Source organism: Nasonia vitripennis (genome assembly GCF_009193385.2).
Source record: "Nasonia vitripennis strain AsymCx chromosome 1 unlocalized genomic scaffold, Nvit_psr_1.1 chr1_random0015, whole genome shotgun sequence".
Taxonomy (NCBI): Eukaryota; Metazoa; Arthropoda; class Insecta; order Hymenoptera; family Pteromalidae; genus Nasonia; species Nasonia vitripennis.
The window spans coordinates 38,753-58,499 of record NW_022279604.1 but is presented as its reverse complement, the minus strand read 5'-3'; the positions used below and the strand labels follow the sequence as shown (position 1 = coordinate 58,499).

Sequence of the window (19,747 nt, the reverse complement as noted above, 5' to 3'; positions counted from 1 at the left end):
AAGTTAATATAACTATCTACTTTTGTGCCATATTTCAGCTCTTAATCTTTATAAATGGCAGTTACGAATTTTTGAAAAAAATACTGAATTTTCCGGTTTTCCGGAATTTTTTCGGTTTTAATCAACCGATCGGATTGTTCGACGTCTCATTCTCTTCGTAATTTAATACTCTACAACTTTTTTCTTCATAAAATTTATACTGATCAAGTAGTTTTCGTTTTATAAGCAAAAAATTCAAAAAAACGCGTTTTTTCACTAAATTGTTAATAACAAACTTATTACTGCGAGTTGCGAGTTAAAAATTACATCAGCAAACATCTACGGACTGTATTTTAAATGATCGCATAGGCAGATTGCTGAACATATTTTTGTCAAACAAAAAATCTCTATTGACTGGCCTATGTGTGAATTTGAGTGATGTGTGATGCGTGATGAGTGTAATAGTTTGTTTAATGCGATTTGATGTCAGTTTTGCAATTGGCTTTTAGTTTATAAACTGTTCTAGTGCAACTGCTTATAGTGTAACTGCACGGTTTGAGGTTAGGTGAGACTAGCCACGTGTTCGATACTAGCAAGTCAGTTGTGTTACGCTAATTCAATTTTAAATCCTAGTGAAATTGCGATCGGTACTGCTGAGGCAATAGTGTTTTTTCCAGATGGCACATACTAGTTTATAGATTTTAAAAGTAAGCTCGACGCCCCCATATTTAAGTAACTCAGCTGGTATAGAGTCATTTCCGCTGCTTTGTTGTTTTTTAGTTTTTTAATCGCGGTCTCTACTTCTTGGTAGCTCGGTTCCTCCACGTGGAGTTCGGCAGTGTGAATTTCGTTCCCTAATTCTTCGCTATTTTCGTGTACGTTTAATAATTTATCGAAATAGTTTTTCCACAGCGACAGTAATTCGTTGTCATTTGTTACGAGGTCGCCGTTTTTGCCCTTCATCAATTGCGCTCTACTCCTAAAACCCTTTCTGATGGCGTTAATCGCTCTGTACATTTCGCGGGGGTTATTTTCCTTACTGTTAGTTTCTATTCTCCTAATAAGATTCTTTTGATACTCCCGCTTCTTATTTCTGTAGATCGCGCCCGCCTGTTTCCTTACGTTAGAATACTCTTCTACGGTCCTATCGCTTCTATGGTATAAGCTATCTAATTTAGCATTTTTTCGCCTTTCAAACCAGAGTTCGCACTCTTCGTCAAACCATGGTTTGCTCTTTGGCTTTTTCTTTTTACCCAGTACTTTGTTCGCGGCCTCTTTTACCATTTTTTCGACGTCCCCCCATAAGCTATTCGGTTCGTCATTCCCCTCCGGCGATGTGTTTGCTTCTTCAAGAGCCTGAAACCTGTTTTTAATTTCTATCTGGTACCTAATTCGCTCTGTTCTATCTCGTAGCTTTTCAATATCGAAGCTTTCTACCTTGTTTGTTCGCTTACTATTCTGATTCGCTACTAATCTAGCTCTTAATTTGGCTACTACTAGGAAGTGATCCGAGTCGCTATCTGCCCTTCTATGAGCCCTTACGTCGAGAACGTTAGTATGGCGTCTTTTTTCAATGAGAAAATGATCAATTTGGTTCTGTGTGGCCCCGTCCGGCGATGTCCACGATGCTTTGTGTATGTCCTTGTGCTTAAAACACGTATTTTTGATTATAAGATCTTTTCCTGCCGCGAAATTTATGACCCTAATACCTATAGTAGGCCTAAACATTTCCTCCCTACCTATTTTAGCATTCAAATCGCCTAATACTATTCTTGTATCGTAAGACGCGAACTGATCGATTACCTGCTGTAAAGTTTCGTAATAGAGATCTTTAGCTTCTTTTGCTTTGTCCTCCATAGGACAGTGCACATTAATAAATACAATAATAATACTCGTCGTTAGACACACTACGGTTCCATTCTCGCATCCTAACGCCCCCCTGCAAAGCAGCGTGCCTTCAGTGGCATCGTTACCGCATTAGACCAGGTGCCGAATCATAAAAAAAAACAGCCCCTAAAGTAGGGCCAAAAACGCCCTGATTTCATGTAATATCGACTTATTTTCGAGAGGCGAGTAAAGATACGGGTTTTCGATGTACTTTTCGACGCTGAACCCGAATCCGATGTCGGAAATGCAGTAAATAAAAAAACAGCCCCTAAAGTAGGGCCAAAAACGCCCTGATTTCATGTAATATCGACTTATTTTCGAGAGGCGAGTAAAGATACGGGTTTTCGATGTACTTTTCGACGCTGAACCCGAATCCGATGTCGGAAATGCAGTAAATAAAAAAACAGCCCCTAAAGTAGGGCCAAAAACGCCTTGATTTCATGTAATATCGACTTATTTTCGAGAGGTGACTAAAGATACGGGTTTTCGTTGTATTTTTTGACGCTGAACCCGAATCCGATATCGGAAATGCAGTAAATAAAAAAACAGCCCCTAAAGTAGGGCCAAAAACACCTTGATTTCATGTAATATCGACTTATTTTCGAGAGGTGAGTAAAGATACGGGTTTTCGATGTACTTTTCGACGCTGAACCCGAATCCGATGTCGGAAATGCAGTAAATAAAAAAACAGCCCCTAAAGTAGGGCCAAAAACGCCCTGATTTCATGTAATATCGACTTATTTTCGAGAGGCGAGTAAAGATACGGGTTTTCGATGTACTTTTCGACGCTGAACCCGAATCCGATGTCGGAAATGCAGTAAATAAAAAAACAGCCCCTAAAGTAGGGCCAAAAACGCCTTGATTTCATGTAATATCGACTTATTTTCGAGAGGTGACTAAAGATACGGGTTTTCGTTGTATTTTTTGACGCTGAACCCGAATCCGATATCGGAAATGCAGTAAATAAAAAAACAGCCCCTAAAGTAGGGCCAAAAACACCTTGATTTCATGTAATATCGACTTATTTTCGAGAGGTGAGTAAAGATACGGGTTTTCGTTGTATTTTTTGACGCTGAACCCGAATCCGATATGGGAAATGCAGTAAATAAAAAAGCAGCCCATAAAGTAGGGCCAAAAACGCCCTGATTTCATGTAATATCGACTTATTTTCGAAAGGTGAGTAGAGATACGGGTTTTCGATGTATTTTTTGACGCTGAACCCGAATCCGATATCGGAAATGCAGTAAATAAAAAAACAGCCCATAAAGTAGGGCCAAAAACGGCCTGATTTCATGTAATATCGACTTATTTTCGAGAGGTGAGTAGAGATACGGGTTTTCAATGTATTTTTCGATTCTGAATCCGATTCCGATGTCGGAAATGCAGTAAATAAAAAATCAGTCCCTAAAATACGGCAAAAACCGCCTTGATTTCATGATTACTTAATTTAATGATCACTGCATAAAATTAATTTAATTGATTCGTGATAACAAAAATTATAATAAATACTGCATACTGAAACAACTATTAAATAATTTAACAGTAAGCTTTCTATTTGATGGGCTGATTGTGAATTTATTGCATTTTCGAATTCAGCGTCGAAAAGTACATCGAAAACCCGTATCTTTACTCGCCTCTCGAAAATAAGTCGATATTATGGAAAACAGGGCGGTTTTTGCCGTATTTTAGGGGCTGATTTTATATTTACTGCATCTCCGACATCGGATTCGGGTTCAGCGTCAAAAAATACACCGAAAACATATATCTGCACTTATTTGGAGAGTTAGTTTTTGTTTTCAATCATTTTATAAATTGCGGAAATAATAATTACATTTTTGATTACCTTATCGATTTTTTAACCTTATACGCGGGTTTATAATAAAAAAAAGCGGTATCCTATTTCATTCCTAGGTAAATCAAGATATGTTTTCAATTTTTTAAAATGAATTTTACTGAATACTCGATCTAAGACTGAATTTGTCCCATTTTTTTGATTTTGAGACCACTGTGCGCCTGTTCCTATCGGCTGTCCGCGACTGCTTATTCAATTTATTAGGAGCTAACCTTTTTCTCAGGGGCTGTTCCTCTATCCGCAATCTGAGGACGCGCTGTGTAGTGATAGGCACCCACCCGTCCGATCTGGACGACAACGCCCAAGACCCGCTTAGGGTAGCGGCATTGTAACAGTAAACAACAACATAAGTGTAAAAAAATTAGAACCTAAAACTTTTGAAAACTCATGATTGAAAACTTTAATTTGTTAGAGGGATTATGGTTAAACCGACACAAACAAGTTAAGCTTACGCTTAAACAAAGCTAAATTAAACTAATAAGCCACCCCAGTCTCCGGATAAACATATGCTACTTTCAGTTTTCATATGCTAACGACGATCGTGGCGGCGCGGTCTACGTTGTTGCTTGTTATTCTTATGCACTCGGGTTCGAGACCAAGTCTCATCAAATTTTTTTTCTACTTGCTGATAAAATATATAGTATACAATAATAACGCAATATGTCATTCTGCATCTGCGATTATATTTCAATTTAGGTAAGTATACGGTACTTAGGGGACGTGCAATGTGTAACTATCATTATTTATAGTTTTATGGGTAACGAAAAAATACAATTTTAAATAAATTTAAATCATCTTATTAGTACGATAACGTTTTATTAATTACATTGATATTAAAAAAAAAATTATTAATTTGTATTCCTAATATACTTTTTTTTTCATAAACTATTAAGAAGTAAATTATACCTATATTTATTGCAGGCCCACCGTATAACTACCTAAATTGAAATATAATTGCAGAAGCAGAATGGCATATTGCGTTATTATTGTATACTGTATATTTTATCAGCAAGTAGAAAAAAAAAGATTTGCTGTGACTTGGACTCGAACCCGAGTGCATAAGAATACCAAGTAACAACGTAGACCGCGCCGCCACAATTATCGATTATCGTTGATAAAACTGAAAGTAGCATATGTTTATCGGGAGGCTGGGGTGGCTTTTTAGTTTAATTTAATTTTGTTTAAGCTTAAGCTTAATTTTTTCGTTTCAATGTGACTGTGAAAACGTTATCGTACTAATAAAATAATGTAAATTTGTTACCCATAAAACTATAAATAATGATAGTTACACATTGCACGTCCCCTACGTACCAAAAGAATAATAATATATATTTCTTATTGTTTTTACGCATTATAAACATTTTATAAGCAAATAAAAAAAAGAAAAAAATTAGCCGAGAGTCGGACTTGAACTCAAGTGCATATAAATACCAAGCAACTACGTAGACTGCGCCGCCACAATCGTCGTTGGTGTATGAAAACTGAAAGTAGCATGTTTATTGGAAGGCTGAGGTGGCTTGTTAGTTCAATTTAGCTTTGTTTAAGCTTAAGCTTAACTTGTTTGTGTCGGTTTAACCATAATCCCTCTAAAAAATTAAAGTTTTCAATTATGAGGGTTGATTTTATAAAGACGATCATGGCCACTGACATTAAGGGCTTAGAGTTTAGTCTGTAATAGAGTTTTCCGATGATTGGTTATAAATATATCATTGTTTATGAATCATATTCACCGCATAAGCGCGAATCCTTGACAGTTACCGCCGCTTATGTCATTTCTCCTCTATGCTCTGCCGCGCCGCGATGTGATTGTGTACTCTCTACTTCCCTCTTCGCCGCTGCTGCTGGTGGGGAAGCTAGTTGCGTACGGCCGCCCCTACTTATCCTCCGCTGCTTCTAGATGCGTATAGTTCGGAGCGAAAACCGCAGGGCGGCGCTAGCTTACGACTGCATATCGCACGGCACGCTTTCGCCTATGCTCATCGGCAATCTCTCCTCTAATCTCTGGCGATACTACGGGTGATGATCAGTGGTCTACGCAATTAGGAGATGCTTCAGTAGGAACCACTATCTCACTTCCACATCTAGTTAGTACCGGCTCAGTCAAGGCAGGGATCCGCAGTCCTGTCCATGAAAGAGAAAGATGAGGTGGTGGAAGGTGGATAAAATAAGGTTGAACAGATTTCAATTGAAGAAGATAATCATTCATGTATTTAAGCATACTGTACAGAAGATCGCAATCTGATATACCACTAGGAGAGAGGGATAATCCTCCGGATAACCTTTCGAGAGCACTATGCTCGTTACATACTAAGCATCCGGACGATTGATCGATAGATAAGATCCGCAGTTCATACTAACGGCCTGATTGCTGCATCAGAGAGCGAATGACTCCGCCAACGCAGCGGAGCTCCTTAAATACCCGGGGCTATGCCTCTCCTCAATGCTTTATATTCGCACGCTATCTACCTGCACTCAGGTAGATTAATACATAGTCGACGCTAGCGCCACATGGTCGGTAACTTGCCGATATCGGCAAGTTATCCGTTGCTGCTCTCTTACCTGTCAGGTGGGCCCGCCGTCTCAGTAACTACCATTGTTTATAGTTTTATGCGTAACGAAAAAATACAATTTTAAATAAATTTACATTATTGTATTAGTACGATAACGTTTTCACAATCACATTGAAACGAAAAAATTAAGCTTAAGCTTAAACAAAATTAAAATAAACTAATAAGTCGCCCTAGCCTTCCGATAAATATATGCTTTCAGTTTTTCTATAGGAACGATGATTGTGGCGGCGCGGTCTACGTCGTTATCTTTTATTTTATGCACTCGGGTTCGAGTCCTATACCCGACAAATTTTTTTCTTTTTTCTACTTGCTGATAAAATATACAGTATACAATAATAACGCAATATGACATTGAGAGAGAGAGAGAGAGAGAGAGAGAGAGAGAGAGAGAGAGAGAGAGAGAGAGAGAAAGAGAGAGAGAGAGAGAGAGAGAGTAGAGTAGAGTTTATTTTCACAAAGCGACTAGGGACTCAGGGTCCGTTATAGTCAGTGATACAATATGATATAATATGCTCTGGAAGAGCTGCCGAGGTGGACCAGCGTTAAGGTCCTTACAAAGTTTGACGGAATGTGAGAGAATACAGAGTGTTTAAAATTAAACTTAAAACGAGAGATTAAAATAGTCAATAAATAATAAATAAAAATTGCGCATTTCTATTATTTACAAATAATATCGAAGACTGCACGTATGTACAGGTAAAATAAAATATTTTAGTAGTATAAACGAATAAAATATAGACATAGACGGAGAAAAATAGACACGTGTTCAGATAGGCGCAGGCTGCTAAAAGAAAAATTTATTAGAGCTACGATCGACTATTGAAGTCGAGGATCGGCAAGGGTAGAGCGTTTAGCTAGATGCGCTTTACAGGTAGACGGAGGGTATTTAGCTTTATGCAACTCGCGGATTTCCTTGGGTAGTTCGTTCCATAGCTGCGCCGCTCCAACACGAAAAGGGTTGGCAAACGTCTCCGTGTCGAATTTCAGAATACAGAGGTCAAGTGCACTGGCTCTTTCGGAACCAGGGCACTCTGTGTCCCGGAATTTAAAGTGATTACGTAGATAAAAAGGAGTATTTGATCTCAAGGTGGTAGCCAACAGGTTCAAGGTTAAGAATCAGAGCCTGCACTTGTACGATGCAATCCCGTATTTCTTGTAAGTGGGCGAGATGTGATAATGTCGTTTAATCCCCTCAACGAATCGCATTGCGGCGTTTTTGCAGCGATCAAGCTTGGTCGCAAGCTCGTCAGTCAACCCGAGAAACAGGGCCATGCCTCTTTGGCCAGATCTTCGCCGGGCCGTTCAGCAACTTCTTCGCGGCTACGAGAGTTTCTAGATGTGTCCATCTTATTGAAAAATCTCAGATGATTATCAAAAGTGATTTTGGCGTCATTTCGACATGAGAATCAAGTGAGTCTCATATGATTCTCACATTCTCATCTAATTCTTATCTGATTCTTATTCGATTCTCATCCAATTCTCATCATCATTTGTTTTTTACTAACCTTATAAATCCTCACGAATTCCTTACCAATCTAAATCAAGATTTAACAAAATAACATTCGACTTATTCGACATTTCGGTAAGATGAGAATCAAATAAGAATTAGATGAGAATATGAGAATCAAGTGAGAATCAAACGAGACTCACTTGACTCTCATCTAAAAATCACGCCAAAAAAACATTTGATTCTCCTCTGATTTTCATCTAAAGTTTTTCAATAGGGCATCCATACACTGTGGCCAACTGATCCATGCTACTTGCCCACATCGACACGGGGCACGCCAAATCTTTGCCAGAGAATCGTGGCAGCGTTCCCTCTACGTCTCGCAATAGTATTTTGTTTGTACGCTCTTGGCTTTTTACGTCTTTGGCCATTGGCGAATGCTAACTCTCGTCGAGTTATTTCTAATTCACGCCGTAGCAGTTCATTGTCAGCATTAGGAGCTAGCTACGGGGAAGGTATTATGTCGTCGGCTATGCTGTTGCTCGCGGAGCTTGCGGCTCGCGCGGTGCTCATTGCTCGCTTCATCTTCTCAAGTTGCTTCCGCATATCCTCGAGTTGTGAAGCCATCGTTTGTTTGACAACCGTCTCATTTAGTTCGTCTCCTACTGCCGTCTCGCTATTCTTCGTCATCTCTACGGTCTTTCGTCTAGTAGACCTTTCGGAAATCTTATTTTCTACTGTATTATTTCCAGCTCTTACCGGTTGCTGTCGCGTCGGTAGCTTCGGGATCTTCTTACATAAGCGCGCTTCTTTGGAAGTCTCCGTCTTGAATTATTTTGAAACGTCTTAAATGGCTAACTTCTTCACGTCTACTCGCCTTTACTTTACGTCGTTGTGGTTTCATCTTAGCGTCATTGATTAAGCAGCGTCTCTGTGCGTCGTCTCAGCGTCTTCCTCGGCTTCGTCTTGTCATCTTCGGCTGCGTATTCACGCCTTCTTACGTCTTGAGTGTGTGGCCCTCGTCTTGAGCTACACGCGTCTTCGGCTTGGTTTTTCGTCTTCAAGGTCGCACTCGTCCAAGGCTTCCTGCGTCTTCGACGTTGGTTTCGTCGTTGGCTTCTTTCGTCTTTCAGGTGAGTGACTTCACTACGGTGGCGGACTTAGATCTGGCGCTTCTCGGGGCTGCCGGTCAGCATACACGGCTATACCTGACCCTCCCACTTGCCCTCACTCACCCCTCACTCGTGCGCTCTCGGGACTCAGTTGGGCCTCACATCTTCACCACGTGTACACCATGTTCTCGGACATGCTCTCTCAGACCGTCATTAATGCCATAAACCTATAAAACGTTCGCCCGGCGTTCACTCATAAAACCTCTCGCTCGAACCGTTTGCTTTATGGTTTTAATCCGTCCCACGCTCTAATCCTCGTGCTCACAACCGTCCCTCGTAGACTATCTCTCTCTCTCTCTCTCTCTCTCTCTCTCTCTCTCTCTCTCTCTCTCTCTCTCTCTCTCTCTCTTCCTAAAGCTTAGATTTTGTCTGCCTTTATTTGCCTCCGGGCGTTTTTTCTGCAGACCCTTGCATGCGCTTTTTTGCAAGCTTCCGAGTGTGCTATTATTTATTGGCCTGGGATCGGTGCTTGCTGAGAGAACTCGATTTGATTATTCGCATCAGCAAGGTAGCAGCGAGTGAGACTCTAGCGGCCATCTTCGCTTCACTCGACATCGTGGCATTTTCTTCCTGGACTGATTGCTATCGTGTTTGCGACCAGGATTGTTTGATGCTCTTCCTGTCCCAGCATCGTCCAGCGATCCTGCCTACCCTAGTCTCAAGTTTGTGTGTTGTGAAGTGGCTCTAAATTAACTTTGCGCAAAATACATGCTGACCTTATATCAGCTCATATGCTTAGTGTAATTTTTGTGTATATAGTTATCTAATTACTAGAAATTTAATTTTTCCATTATTATTGTGCGTTAAATATCGTGGTAGTTGTCAGATAATTAGCGCCGGCAGTGTGAGTGATTAGTGCATGAATTTAAGTGGCTGTGTAGGTTAGGTTTACTCGACCACGTGGCGATCGAGTTTCGTTATATCCGTCCCTCGCAGACTCTCTCTCTCTCTCTCTCTCTCTCTCTCTCTCTCTCTCTCTCTCAATTAAATTATGAAACACCGTCGAAACCTTTAAAGTTCGCTTATACGAGTATCTATTAAGCCTCGAACAACACTATGTAGGATAAGCGTTAAGCGTTTAGTTAGCGTGTTCATTTGTATTACTACTCACGATTTCATCTGATAACATTTGGTTTTTCCTGTAATTTCTTGCCGTCATTTTTATTGTACTTTTTCTGTCTCTACATGCGAAAGAGAGAGAGCAAAATAGTCTCATACTCTGTATATTCTATGCTATCATTTTATACTATGTACGTTCTTCGCCCTAACACCTGTATTTTTCTGTATGTACTTCGAGTTCGCCATACGGTCCTTGACCTTGGCGTTAATAAACATTACCAATCTCTCTCTCTCTCTCTCTCTCTCTCTCTCTCTCTCTCTCTCTCTCTCTCTCTCTCTCTGTAAATACATCTACTCCTCCTACATATATGCTTGGGAGATGATAACGAGTTTACAACGTTACCTCATAAGCGTTTCTCACTTGTCACATTTAAGAGAATAGATTTTAATTTAAGAAATCTTTCTTTTGATGTTATTACTGTTTTGTAGAGAGTCTGTGATATTATTTCAGGAATCTGTGGAGATGGACATTGTAGTGAAACAGATGATGGATATGTCTGCAACTGTCCTGTCGGAAAAACAGGTCCAAATTGTCAATATTCTCAAATGATTCGTTCGCCAAAACTGAGTCATCCTAAGTCATATCTTGCATACCCAACGCCGAAATCATTAAGAAGGTAAAGTAATCCATTAATTCCATTCGAACAATTGTTTTATTAATTTATGCTTATCTAGTTATTTAGAAGATGATATTTTAAAAACTTTAATACATTTAACTAGCAAAAAACGCTCGCTTCGCTCGTAGTTAACATGTTTTGTTGCGAAGCATGTTATAAAAAAGTAAAAATTTATAAAATATATTTGTTTGTATAAATATGTTTTATAAGAATGATAAAGATTATATAATTTTTTTTTTTTAATTATATAGTAAAATATTAAAATATTTCTTTGTACACAACACAAACGGTACGACTTTCCCCGAGAGACTGGATAGTCAGTCGGTTCCAGGATCTGGATAAGGGAAAGGAAAATTAATGAGTCTGTTTCTATATTTTAACAATCATAAAGTAGATTTGGTAACAAAACAAAAGTATTGGAAGTAAGTTGTTAAATCCCGTCTGAAACAGAAATCAATTACGGGCTTTGTTAAGAATATTTTGCCTTTACAAATGGTATTGTTTAAACTAACGCGGTTAACAAATTTCAAGTACGGCTTTATGATTTCGCTACAATCGGAATTCTACGGTCGCGGCATCGGTTCGTCGGTTCGGTGGCGGTGTTAGGGGGCGATGACGGATTTCGAGGTTAGGAATTCATTCGGTACGGTGAAGTCGTGTGCGCACGTATTTTCGATGCACGTGTTATGAAAAATATTGTAACTGATAATGAATATAGTTCTAAGTATATTGACTCTTGTATTTGCCATCGTGTCAGATTTTTAAATTTTTCTAACAATGGTATACAAAATAACCGTACAAAACTTTAAAAATATAGCCTCTTTATTATTTCATAAAAATTTTTTTTATTCTCGTAAATCTACATTTGAAAAGTTTAATGTATACTGTCTTCCATTAATGACACATAAATTAAATGGTATTGTAAAGTTAGGAAAATATATCTGTGAAATTTTTTACCAATAATTAGTTACTACTTAATTTAGTCAATTTCATTCTAATTTTATAGTAATATCATATTTACAATATAATAACATTATGATCGTATTTATCTATTAAATTATGTGAAATTTATATTATTATTGCAAACTTCTCAGTACTCGTTGCTACATAATTTTACTTTTCTAGTGCTCTTTGTTGACCGTTACTATCTAGTTTATTGTCCTATACAGTATTTATGCGTGACTATGCAATCTCAGTATTAGTATACGTGTAGCCTTCAGCTATTGGGATCTGATACCGGGGAGGAGTCCATAGTTATAGCTAATCAACGTCGTGTCACCATCCTAGCGATTAAAGGGAGTTAAATAGAGCGGACTTAGTTTTTTGGCAAAAAAAATATTTTCTATGCCAAGTATTTGCGATTAATAGTAAGGTATCGACAAATAGCCATGTTACTATAGGTCTAGGTGGAAAAATGTCTAAAACCGCTGTCAATTCTTTGGCACGTTGCTTCCTCCAACAAATTTATAATTCCTATAAATACAATATTGTTCCAATACATAAAATGTTGTTCAAGTATACATATTGTCTTATCTTGAAACTGTGGGAATGTATTCCCGAAGTGTTCCAAGGATCTCATGAATTATTTCAGAATTTTTTCATAAATTCTGATGTAATTCTGTAGAAACAACTAATATAATTGTCTATTCGAGCTTTTGAATTGCCGCTTAGATTCTCTATTGATCAGAGTAGTTGTAACGCGTCTAATCATAGGTACGGTAGAACGCGTTCAATTCTTACTCTCTCTCTCTCTCTCTCTCTCTCTCTTCCCGGACAACCGCCGAAGCGTTCGGACGATCGCCTAACACTCATAGTGTAATTGAGTTGCAAATTCATTAAAGATAATATATTCTTAAGAGATAGTGAGTGACTTTATTTTACCTGGCTTCGCACACCTGCTTCCATACCTAAAGCATCAAATTCTATATTAAATTTTTTTTACATCACCTTTTTAATCATAACTAGCGCGCGACACGCGGCCTTACCGGCGCTCGCCTCGATATTGCCTGATGGTCGCACTCCGCTCGAGCGTGAGGTAATCAATTAAAGCTTTTGGGCCAAATGGGGCGTGTCACACCGAAATTGTTATTCAATTATATGTACCAAAAATCGTTTCTAGGGTTGTTGTTTATGTATAAGCGTTTTGAACACATGTTTGTCATGGGTAAAAAGTTGTGTTTTCAAATTATCTACAACTTTTACGTTTAAGGTTTTTATGTAAAATGTATACTAGTTTATTCCTATAACAAAATCGATTTTGCCCTGTTAACTCGAATTAAAAGCATTTTCACGCTTAAGTGTCTAGAGGAAAGAGTTTTTTTCCTTGAGATCTATAACTTTTCTATTTAACTTTTTTTCTAACACTCATAGTGTAATTGAGTTGCAAATTCATTAAAGATAATATATTCTTAAGAGATAGTGAGTGACTTTATTTTACCTGGCTTCACACACCTGCTTCCATACCTAAAGCATCAGGTTATGGGCCCTGCCCCATTCAAAGAACTCCGAAAAAGTTTTCTTTGCCGTGATATGTGCGAAACCGAGGTCGAACAGTGCCGGCTATAAATATAGCGAATTACGCAACACTACAGTTAGAGTGCAGAATTTGAAAATGGCGAGTCGCAGTTCAAACGGTACATACCAACTCATCGACAAATTAGTTGGCCGTGAAAATTATAGACAGTGGTCAGTAGCCATGAGGGCTTACTTGGAAGTCGAAGATCTATGGGACACCATAGAAGCTCGCACAGACGGCACCCTGTCTACAGATCCGAAAAAGATGCAGAAAACGCGTGGGCGCATAATTCTTGCAGTGGAATCCGAAGTATACGCGTACATCGAAAATACGACATCACCGCAAGAGGTCTGGAATGAGTTGGCAAAAACTTATGATGATAAGGGACTGACCAGAAAAGTATCGCTTCTACAAGCAACTACCACGACTAGACTGAAAAATTGCAGATGTATGGAAGAGTACGTATCAAATATTATTTCTGCTACTAAAAAGCTCAGCGCAAGTGGCACAAAATTGCAAGAAGATTTAGTGGGTGCGCTTTTGCTGTCGGGTTTACCGTCATCATATCAGCCTATGATAATGGCGCTTGGAAGCTCCGGAGCAGAAATAACGGCCGATTTGGTCAAAAACAAATTATTAGAAGAAAACTAAAATGGCGTCCGTGAAAGCGACTCCGAAACGCTCGGACTCTACACGCACCAGTCGCATCACTCAAGCTTCCAGTCTCGAAATTCGAACAACAGAGGGCGCCACCCATCCAAGCAAAAGCAGCGTAATCAGTATGGTCACTTGGCGAATAGATGTACAGTCCAGAATCGCAAATCCCAAAAAGCTTGCACAGTAGCTACATCAGCTGACGAGAGCGAATGTGAGGACACTGTGTGACCACGTTAACCATGCGTGATACTCACTCAGCCGTCGTCGACACTGTTCTTGCCGATGCTGAAGCCCAAACCACGATACCTGTGGAGACGTTGTTTGTAGTGGATCTAGTGAGTAATGCAAGCAAATCAGAATGGATTTTAGACTCCGACGCGTCAATCCACATGTGTTGAAGTGACGCGCATATGTCTAACGTGCGAAAACCAAAGACTGCTACAGTTACAGCAGCTAACAAAGCTAAGGTGCCAGTAAAAGCAGAAGGTGAATTGGTCTTACAGTATTATGATGACAACAAATACTCCAAAGTGCGTCTTGAGAATGTGCTTTGCGTACCTGACATAACATCAAATCTGATATCAGTCAGTGCCCTAGTCAAGAAAGGATTTAGAGTTTTATTTAAAGATACTAAGTGTGAGGTGATAGGCAAGAACAACGTGGTTGTGCTCCAAGGCCAACTAACAAACAACAACATCTACAAGATAAACCTTAGACCAAATTCACACCAGGAAGCAACCAAGTCAGTAATAGCTCTCAAGGTCACTGAAAAGTGTAGCATAGATCTGTGGCACAGAAGAATGGCGCATTTAAATCAGTAATATTTAAATCAGCTTCGCCAGGTAACCACAGGTATTGACTTTGATAAGAGCCAGGTTGGCAAGTGTGAAATTTGTGTCACAGGAACGCTCGTGCAAAAGCCTTTTCATCAAAACAATAAAAGTACCAACAGTATATTGGACCTTGTGCATAGTGATGTCTGTCCAGTAGATCACCTGTCAATGGGCAAGGCCAAGTATATTATTACATTCCTAGATGATCTTTCGAGAAAGACGTTTGTTTATTTTTTAAAAACTAAAGATGAGGTTCCAGCAGTGGTACAAAATTTTATTAAACTAGTCAACAATCAAACCCAGAAGAAAGTCAAGATATTTAGAAGCGACAACGGTAAAGAGTATGTCAACCAGAGACTGAAAGCAGCATTGGAGCAGCTCGGTGTTAAACACGAGACCTCCATACCGTATGTTCCTCAGCAAAATGGGAGAGCAGAGAGGGTCAACAGGACCCTATTAGAAAAAATGAGGTGCATGTTGGCAGAGGCCAAGCTATCAAAGATGTTTTGGGCAGAAGCTATCTCTACAGCTTGTTATATTTCTAACAGAAGCCCCAGAAGATGCTTGAACGGACGTACGCCTGAAGAAGTTTGGCCAGGAAGCCAGACAGACTTGTCGTCTCTCAGAGTATTCGGATGTCGTGCCAGGGCCTACGTGCCAAGCTATCAGAGATCAAAAATTGATCTCACATCTAAACCAGCTATTCTACTAGGCTATTGCGAAGATCAAAAGGGCTACAGACTCTGGAATGAGTCAGAAAGAAAAGTTTTTACCTCTTGCAACGTTCAATTTTTTGAAGAGCCACACGGCATAGCCCAGAAGTCTAAATCAGTATACTTCCCTGTAGAGTCAGAGAACTTAGATGAAAGCACGATACCGCAGAATGTTGTTGAACCTGAAAAGGAGACAATTGATGTAGACTTACCTGTAAAGAAGAAAATTGTTGAACCTGTAAATAAGAAAGATGTAGAACCTGCTGTGGAACCCGTAAAGAAGAAAATTGTCGAACATGTAAAGAAGAAAATTGTTGAACCTGTAAATAAAATTATATGTAAGAATGTACCTGTGGAAGAATCAGAGGAAACTAGATGTGTACCTGAAAAAGAAAATAGAAAGAGAGACTCGCAAGGGCTAAATCACAGCTCAGAACCAGTGATCAAGAGGACTAAGCAGACTGACAGTGACATCCTAACCTTGAATCCCGCAGCAGAAAAGTGTAGCAGAAGCACACAAAGACCAAACACCAGATCAGCTGGTAGACAGGCAAAGTCAGTGGATGAAGGAAGCTCCGATGAAGACTTCTCATCAGTACCTATTCGCAAATCTATGCGCAGGAAGCTTAAGCCAAAACATCTGGATGAGTTTGTGACATATTCAGCTATTAGCGAGACAGGAGAACCACAGAGTTATCAACAAGAAATCAATGGACCCGAGGTTGAGCAGTGAATAAATGCCATGAGAGAAGAATACCAGTCAATTATAAAGAATTCTACATGGGAATTATGTGATTTACCTCATGGACAACCAGTCATCGGATCCAAATGGATTTTAACTACAACATATAAAGCTAGACTTGTGGCACGAGGTTTCTCCCAGGTGAGAGGAATAAACTACGATGAGACCTACTCTCCAGTGGTGCGTTACACATCACTGAGACTGCTCTTTGCCTATGCAGCCAGAAGGGACTTCGACATCTTTCACTTGGACGTGGAGACAGCCTTCTTGCACGGTGAGATGGGGAAGACGGTTTTTCTTCAGCAGCCCCAGGGATTTATTAAGAGAGGACACGAAACTAAGGTATGCAGATTGAAGAAAGCTATGTATGGTCTAAAACAAGGAAGCAGAAACTGGAATTTGAAGCTGGACAGTGCTTTCAAAAGTCTCAACCTCGTTCAATCCAACTATGATTCATGTGTTTATACATATAAAACAGTAAATAAATCCATTATAGTGGCATTGTTTGTCGATGATATTTTAGTTTTTACAGACAGCACAGATTTCTTCAACATACTCAAGGATGGATTGAAGAGTGTCTGCACAATAAAGGACTTGGGACCTGTCCGTAGATGCCTTGGAATCAATATTCACCATGAGAGGACCCTGGGTGTAATTGAGTTGGCCCAAAAGGACTACATCGCCACACTTCTGGAGAATTTTGGCGTGGACGAATGTAGACCAACTACCACTCCCATGGACAGCAACCATACTCAAGCTCAAAATAGTTTTTCTGAAGAATCGCTCCCAGTGAACCAAATTCCTTACCAGAATGCTGTGGGATCGCTTCTGTATCTGGCACAAGCTACGAGGCCAGACCTGGCCTACGCTGTCAGCACTATAAGTAAGTACAACCAAAACTTTAATGAGTCACATTGGAATGTGGTCAAAAGGATTTTTAGATACATCCAAGGCACCAAGGACTTAAGATTTAGGTACAGCAAGCAAGATAATCCAAGTATTATAGGCTACTGCGATGCCAGCTGGGCTACGGACCCAGATGACTCAAGATATACATCTGGCTATGTTTTTACCTGTCAAGGGAGTGCGATCAGCTGGAACAGCAGAAGGCAAGCCACTGTGGCACTTTCAAGTACAGAAGCAGAATACTTATCTCTGTCTGCAGCGACTCAAGAAGCAATGTGGTTGAGAAGACTCAGTATAGAATTGTCGATTCAGCCTGAAGAGCCTTTTTGGTTTACTGTGACAACAAAGGTGCAATCGATCTCTCCAACAATTCTCGTTTTAGTCCACGTACCAAGCATATAAACGTGAGACACCATTTTATAAAAGAGATCATTCAAACCAAACAGATAAGGGTAAGATTCGCGAGTTCATCTCATATTCTAGCTGATTCTCTAACGAAGGCAGCTACTCCCAGGAAAATTCAAGATTTTGTCGGTGCAGTGGGACTCAAGACAAATCAAGAGCAGAAGAAATCTCAAGGTCATAACAAGTGATCAAGACTGAAGATAGATTATAAATGTATATTTTATTCGATTGAACCTTTAAAAAAAAAAATTTTTATAATGTAATTGTCCGAGTATTAGTAATTGTGATATTGTACTGCGAATGACAATTATTTAGTTGAGAGGAGCGTGATGTAATTCTGTAGAAACAACTAATATAATTGTCTATTCGAGCTTTCGAATTGCCGCTTAGATTCTCTATTGATCAGAGTAGTTGTAACGCGTCTAATCATAGGTACGGTAGAACGCGTTAAATTCTTACTCTCTCTCTCTCTCTCTTCCCGGATAACCACCGAAGCGTTCGGACGATCGCCTAATACTCATAGTGTAATTGAGTCGCAAATTCATTAAAGATAATATATTCTTAAGAGATAGTGAGTGACTTTATTTTACCTGGCTTCGCACACCTGCTTCCATACCTAAAACATCAAATTCTATATTACATTTTTTTTTACATCACCTTTTTAATCATAACTAGCGCGCGACACACGGCCTTACCGGCGCTCGCCTCGATATTGCCTGATGGTCGCACTCCGCTCGAACGTGAGGTAATCAATTAAAGCTTTTGGGCCAAATGGGGCGTGTCACACCGAAATTGTTATTCAATTATATGTACCAAAAATCGTTTCTAGGGTTGTTGTTTATGTATAAGCGTTTTGAACACATGTTTGTCATGGTAAAAAGTTGTGTTTTCAAATTATCTACAACTTTTACGTTTAAGGTTTTTATGTAAAATGTATACTAGTTTATTCCTATAACAAAATCGATTTTGCCCTGTTAACTCGAATTAAAAGCATTTTCACGCTTAAGTGTCTAGAGGAAAGAGTTTTTTTCCTTGAGATCTATAACTTTTCTATTTAACTTTTTTTTTGTTTGTAGAATGCATAGAATTTGAGTTACAGCAAAAAACTGTTTTTAACGATTTTTGGATGTGACCACATTCTGCGTATACATGCAGGATCAAGCCCCAAATAAATTCGTCACCTTACTATTACGAGGGGAGTTTGCAAACAAATTTTTAACCTGATTGTTAAAAGTATCTCAGAGATAATCGTGTGACACCAAAATTTTTATTAAAAAAACACGCAAAATTTGAACAAATTGTGTCCGTATTTTAAAAAAACGTAGACCATCAGGATAAAAAAAATTAGTTTTCAGGTTTGTACTAGAGGATACTCCTTCCAAAATTTTATTGGATATCGCATCTCACACATTTTTCACACACTTCCGTGTCGCGGTCGTGTCTAAAGATTGTACGGAACGGTCAATCTGGAAAATCTTGCGGGAAAATGTAGGCAATTTTATGCTTTTTTAGATACACTCTCTTTGCATATTAAACTAATATTCGAACACTACTACTAGTATATTAATTGTATGTCTTAATTTTTAATAGGATTAGCTTCCTCAGAGAATGACGTCATTCTCGTAGTTTTTAGGTTAGAACAAACAGTAAAAATATGACGCTGTTTTTTGCTTAAATTTTTGACACGTGAAATGACAAAAAATTACGTTATTTTAAGATTAAAGAAAGATGGCTCTTTTTGAACAAAATAACGTAATTTCTTAGTATATGACGTTATTAAATAACGCCATTTTTTGTTGCAATTTGTGACACGCCCAATAACGTCATTTAATGACACCATTTTTTTCAACAGGGTCATGGCAATAAAAAGCCAAATATTGCGGTATTTTCAAACTTTGTCATAATCGACGTTTAAAGTATGCATATTATAGTTTTTCATTTTACTTATTATTAATTTATTAGTTATTAGTTGATTAATTTACTTTTTATTTGTTTAAGTTTTTTCCTTTTATTAAAGTTAAATAAAAAATTATTTTCAGGACTGGATAAACAACTACAAAAAGAAAATAAAAACGAAGCATGTACTATAGTAATTGCACGTGAAGTTGCTTAAAGTTTCAGATTGGATATCAAAATCACTACCCAATTTCACAATTTGCAAGATACAAACTCTATTTAAAAATTGTGCCTTTGAGAATGAGAGTTATTATATATGCACTTATTATCGAATATTGTATATATATATATATATATATATATATATATATATATATATATATATATATATATATATATATATATATATATATATATATATATATATATATATATAT

At 38.6% G+C, this 19,747-nt stretch overlaps 2 protein-coding genes across 12 annotated transcripts in view; both read left to right on the top strand.

Moving 5' to 3' along the window:
* Window positions 1-19,476, top strand: part of LOC100114823 (basement membrane-specific heparan sulfate proteoglycan core protein) — a 162,425-nt gene extending 142,949 nt beyond the window's left edge. For all 11 annotated transcript variants that reach the window (XM_031922424.2, XM_031922423.2, XM_031922422.2 and 8 more), the window contains 2 exons: window positions 10,478-10,643; window positions 19,454-19,476. In XM_031922424.2, the coding sequence (XP_031778284.1) occupies window positions 10,478-10,643; window positions 19,454-19,463 (176 nt within the window). In that variant the 3' untranslated portion in view covers window positions 19,464-19,476. The remainder of the gene's footprint in view (window positions 1-10,477; window positions 10,644-19,453) is intronic.
* Window positions 10,650-14,287, top strand: LOC103316735. Its single transcript, XM_008212026.3, has one exon. The coding sequence runs from the start codon at window positions 13,255-13,257 to the stop codon at window positions 13,807-13,809; it is 555 nt and encodes a 184-aa protein (XP_008210248.1). The 5' UTR covers window positions 10,650-13,254; the 3' UTR covers window positions 13,810-14,287.
* Window positions 19,477-19,747: the final 271 nt, after the last annotated feature.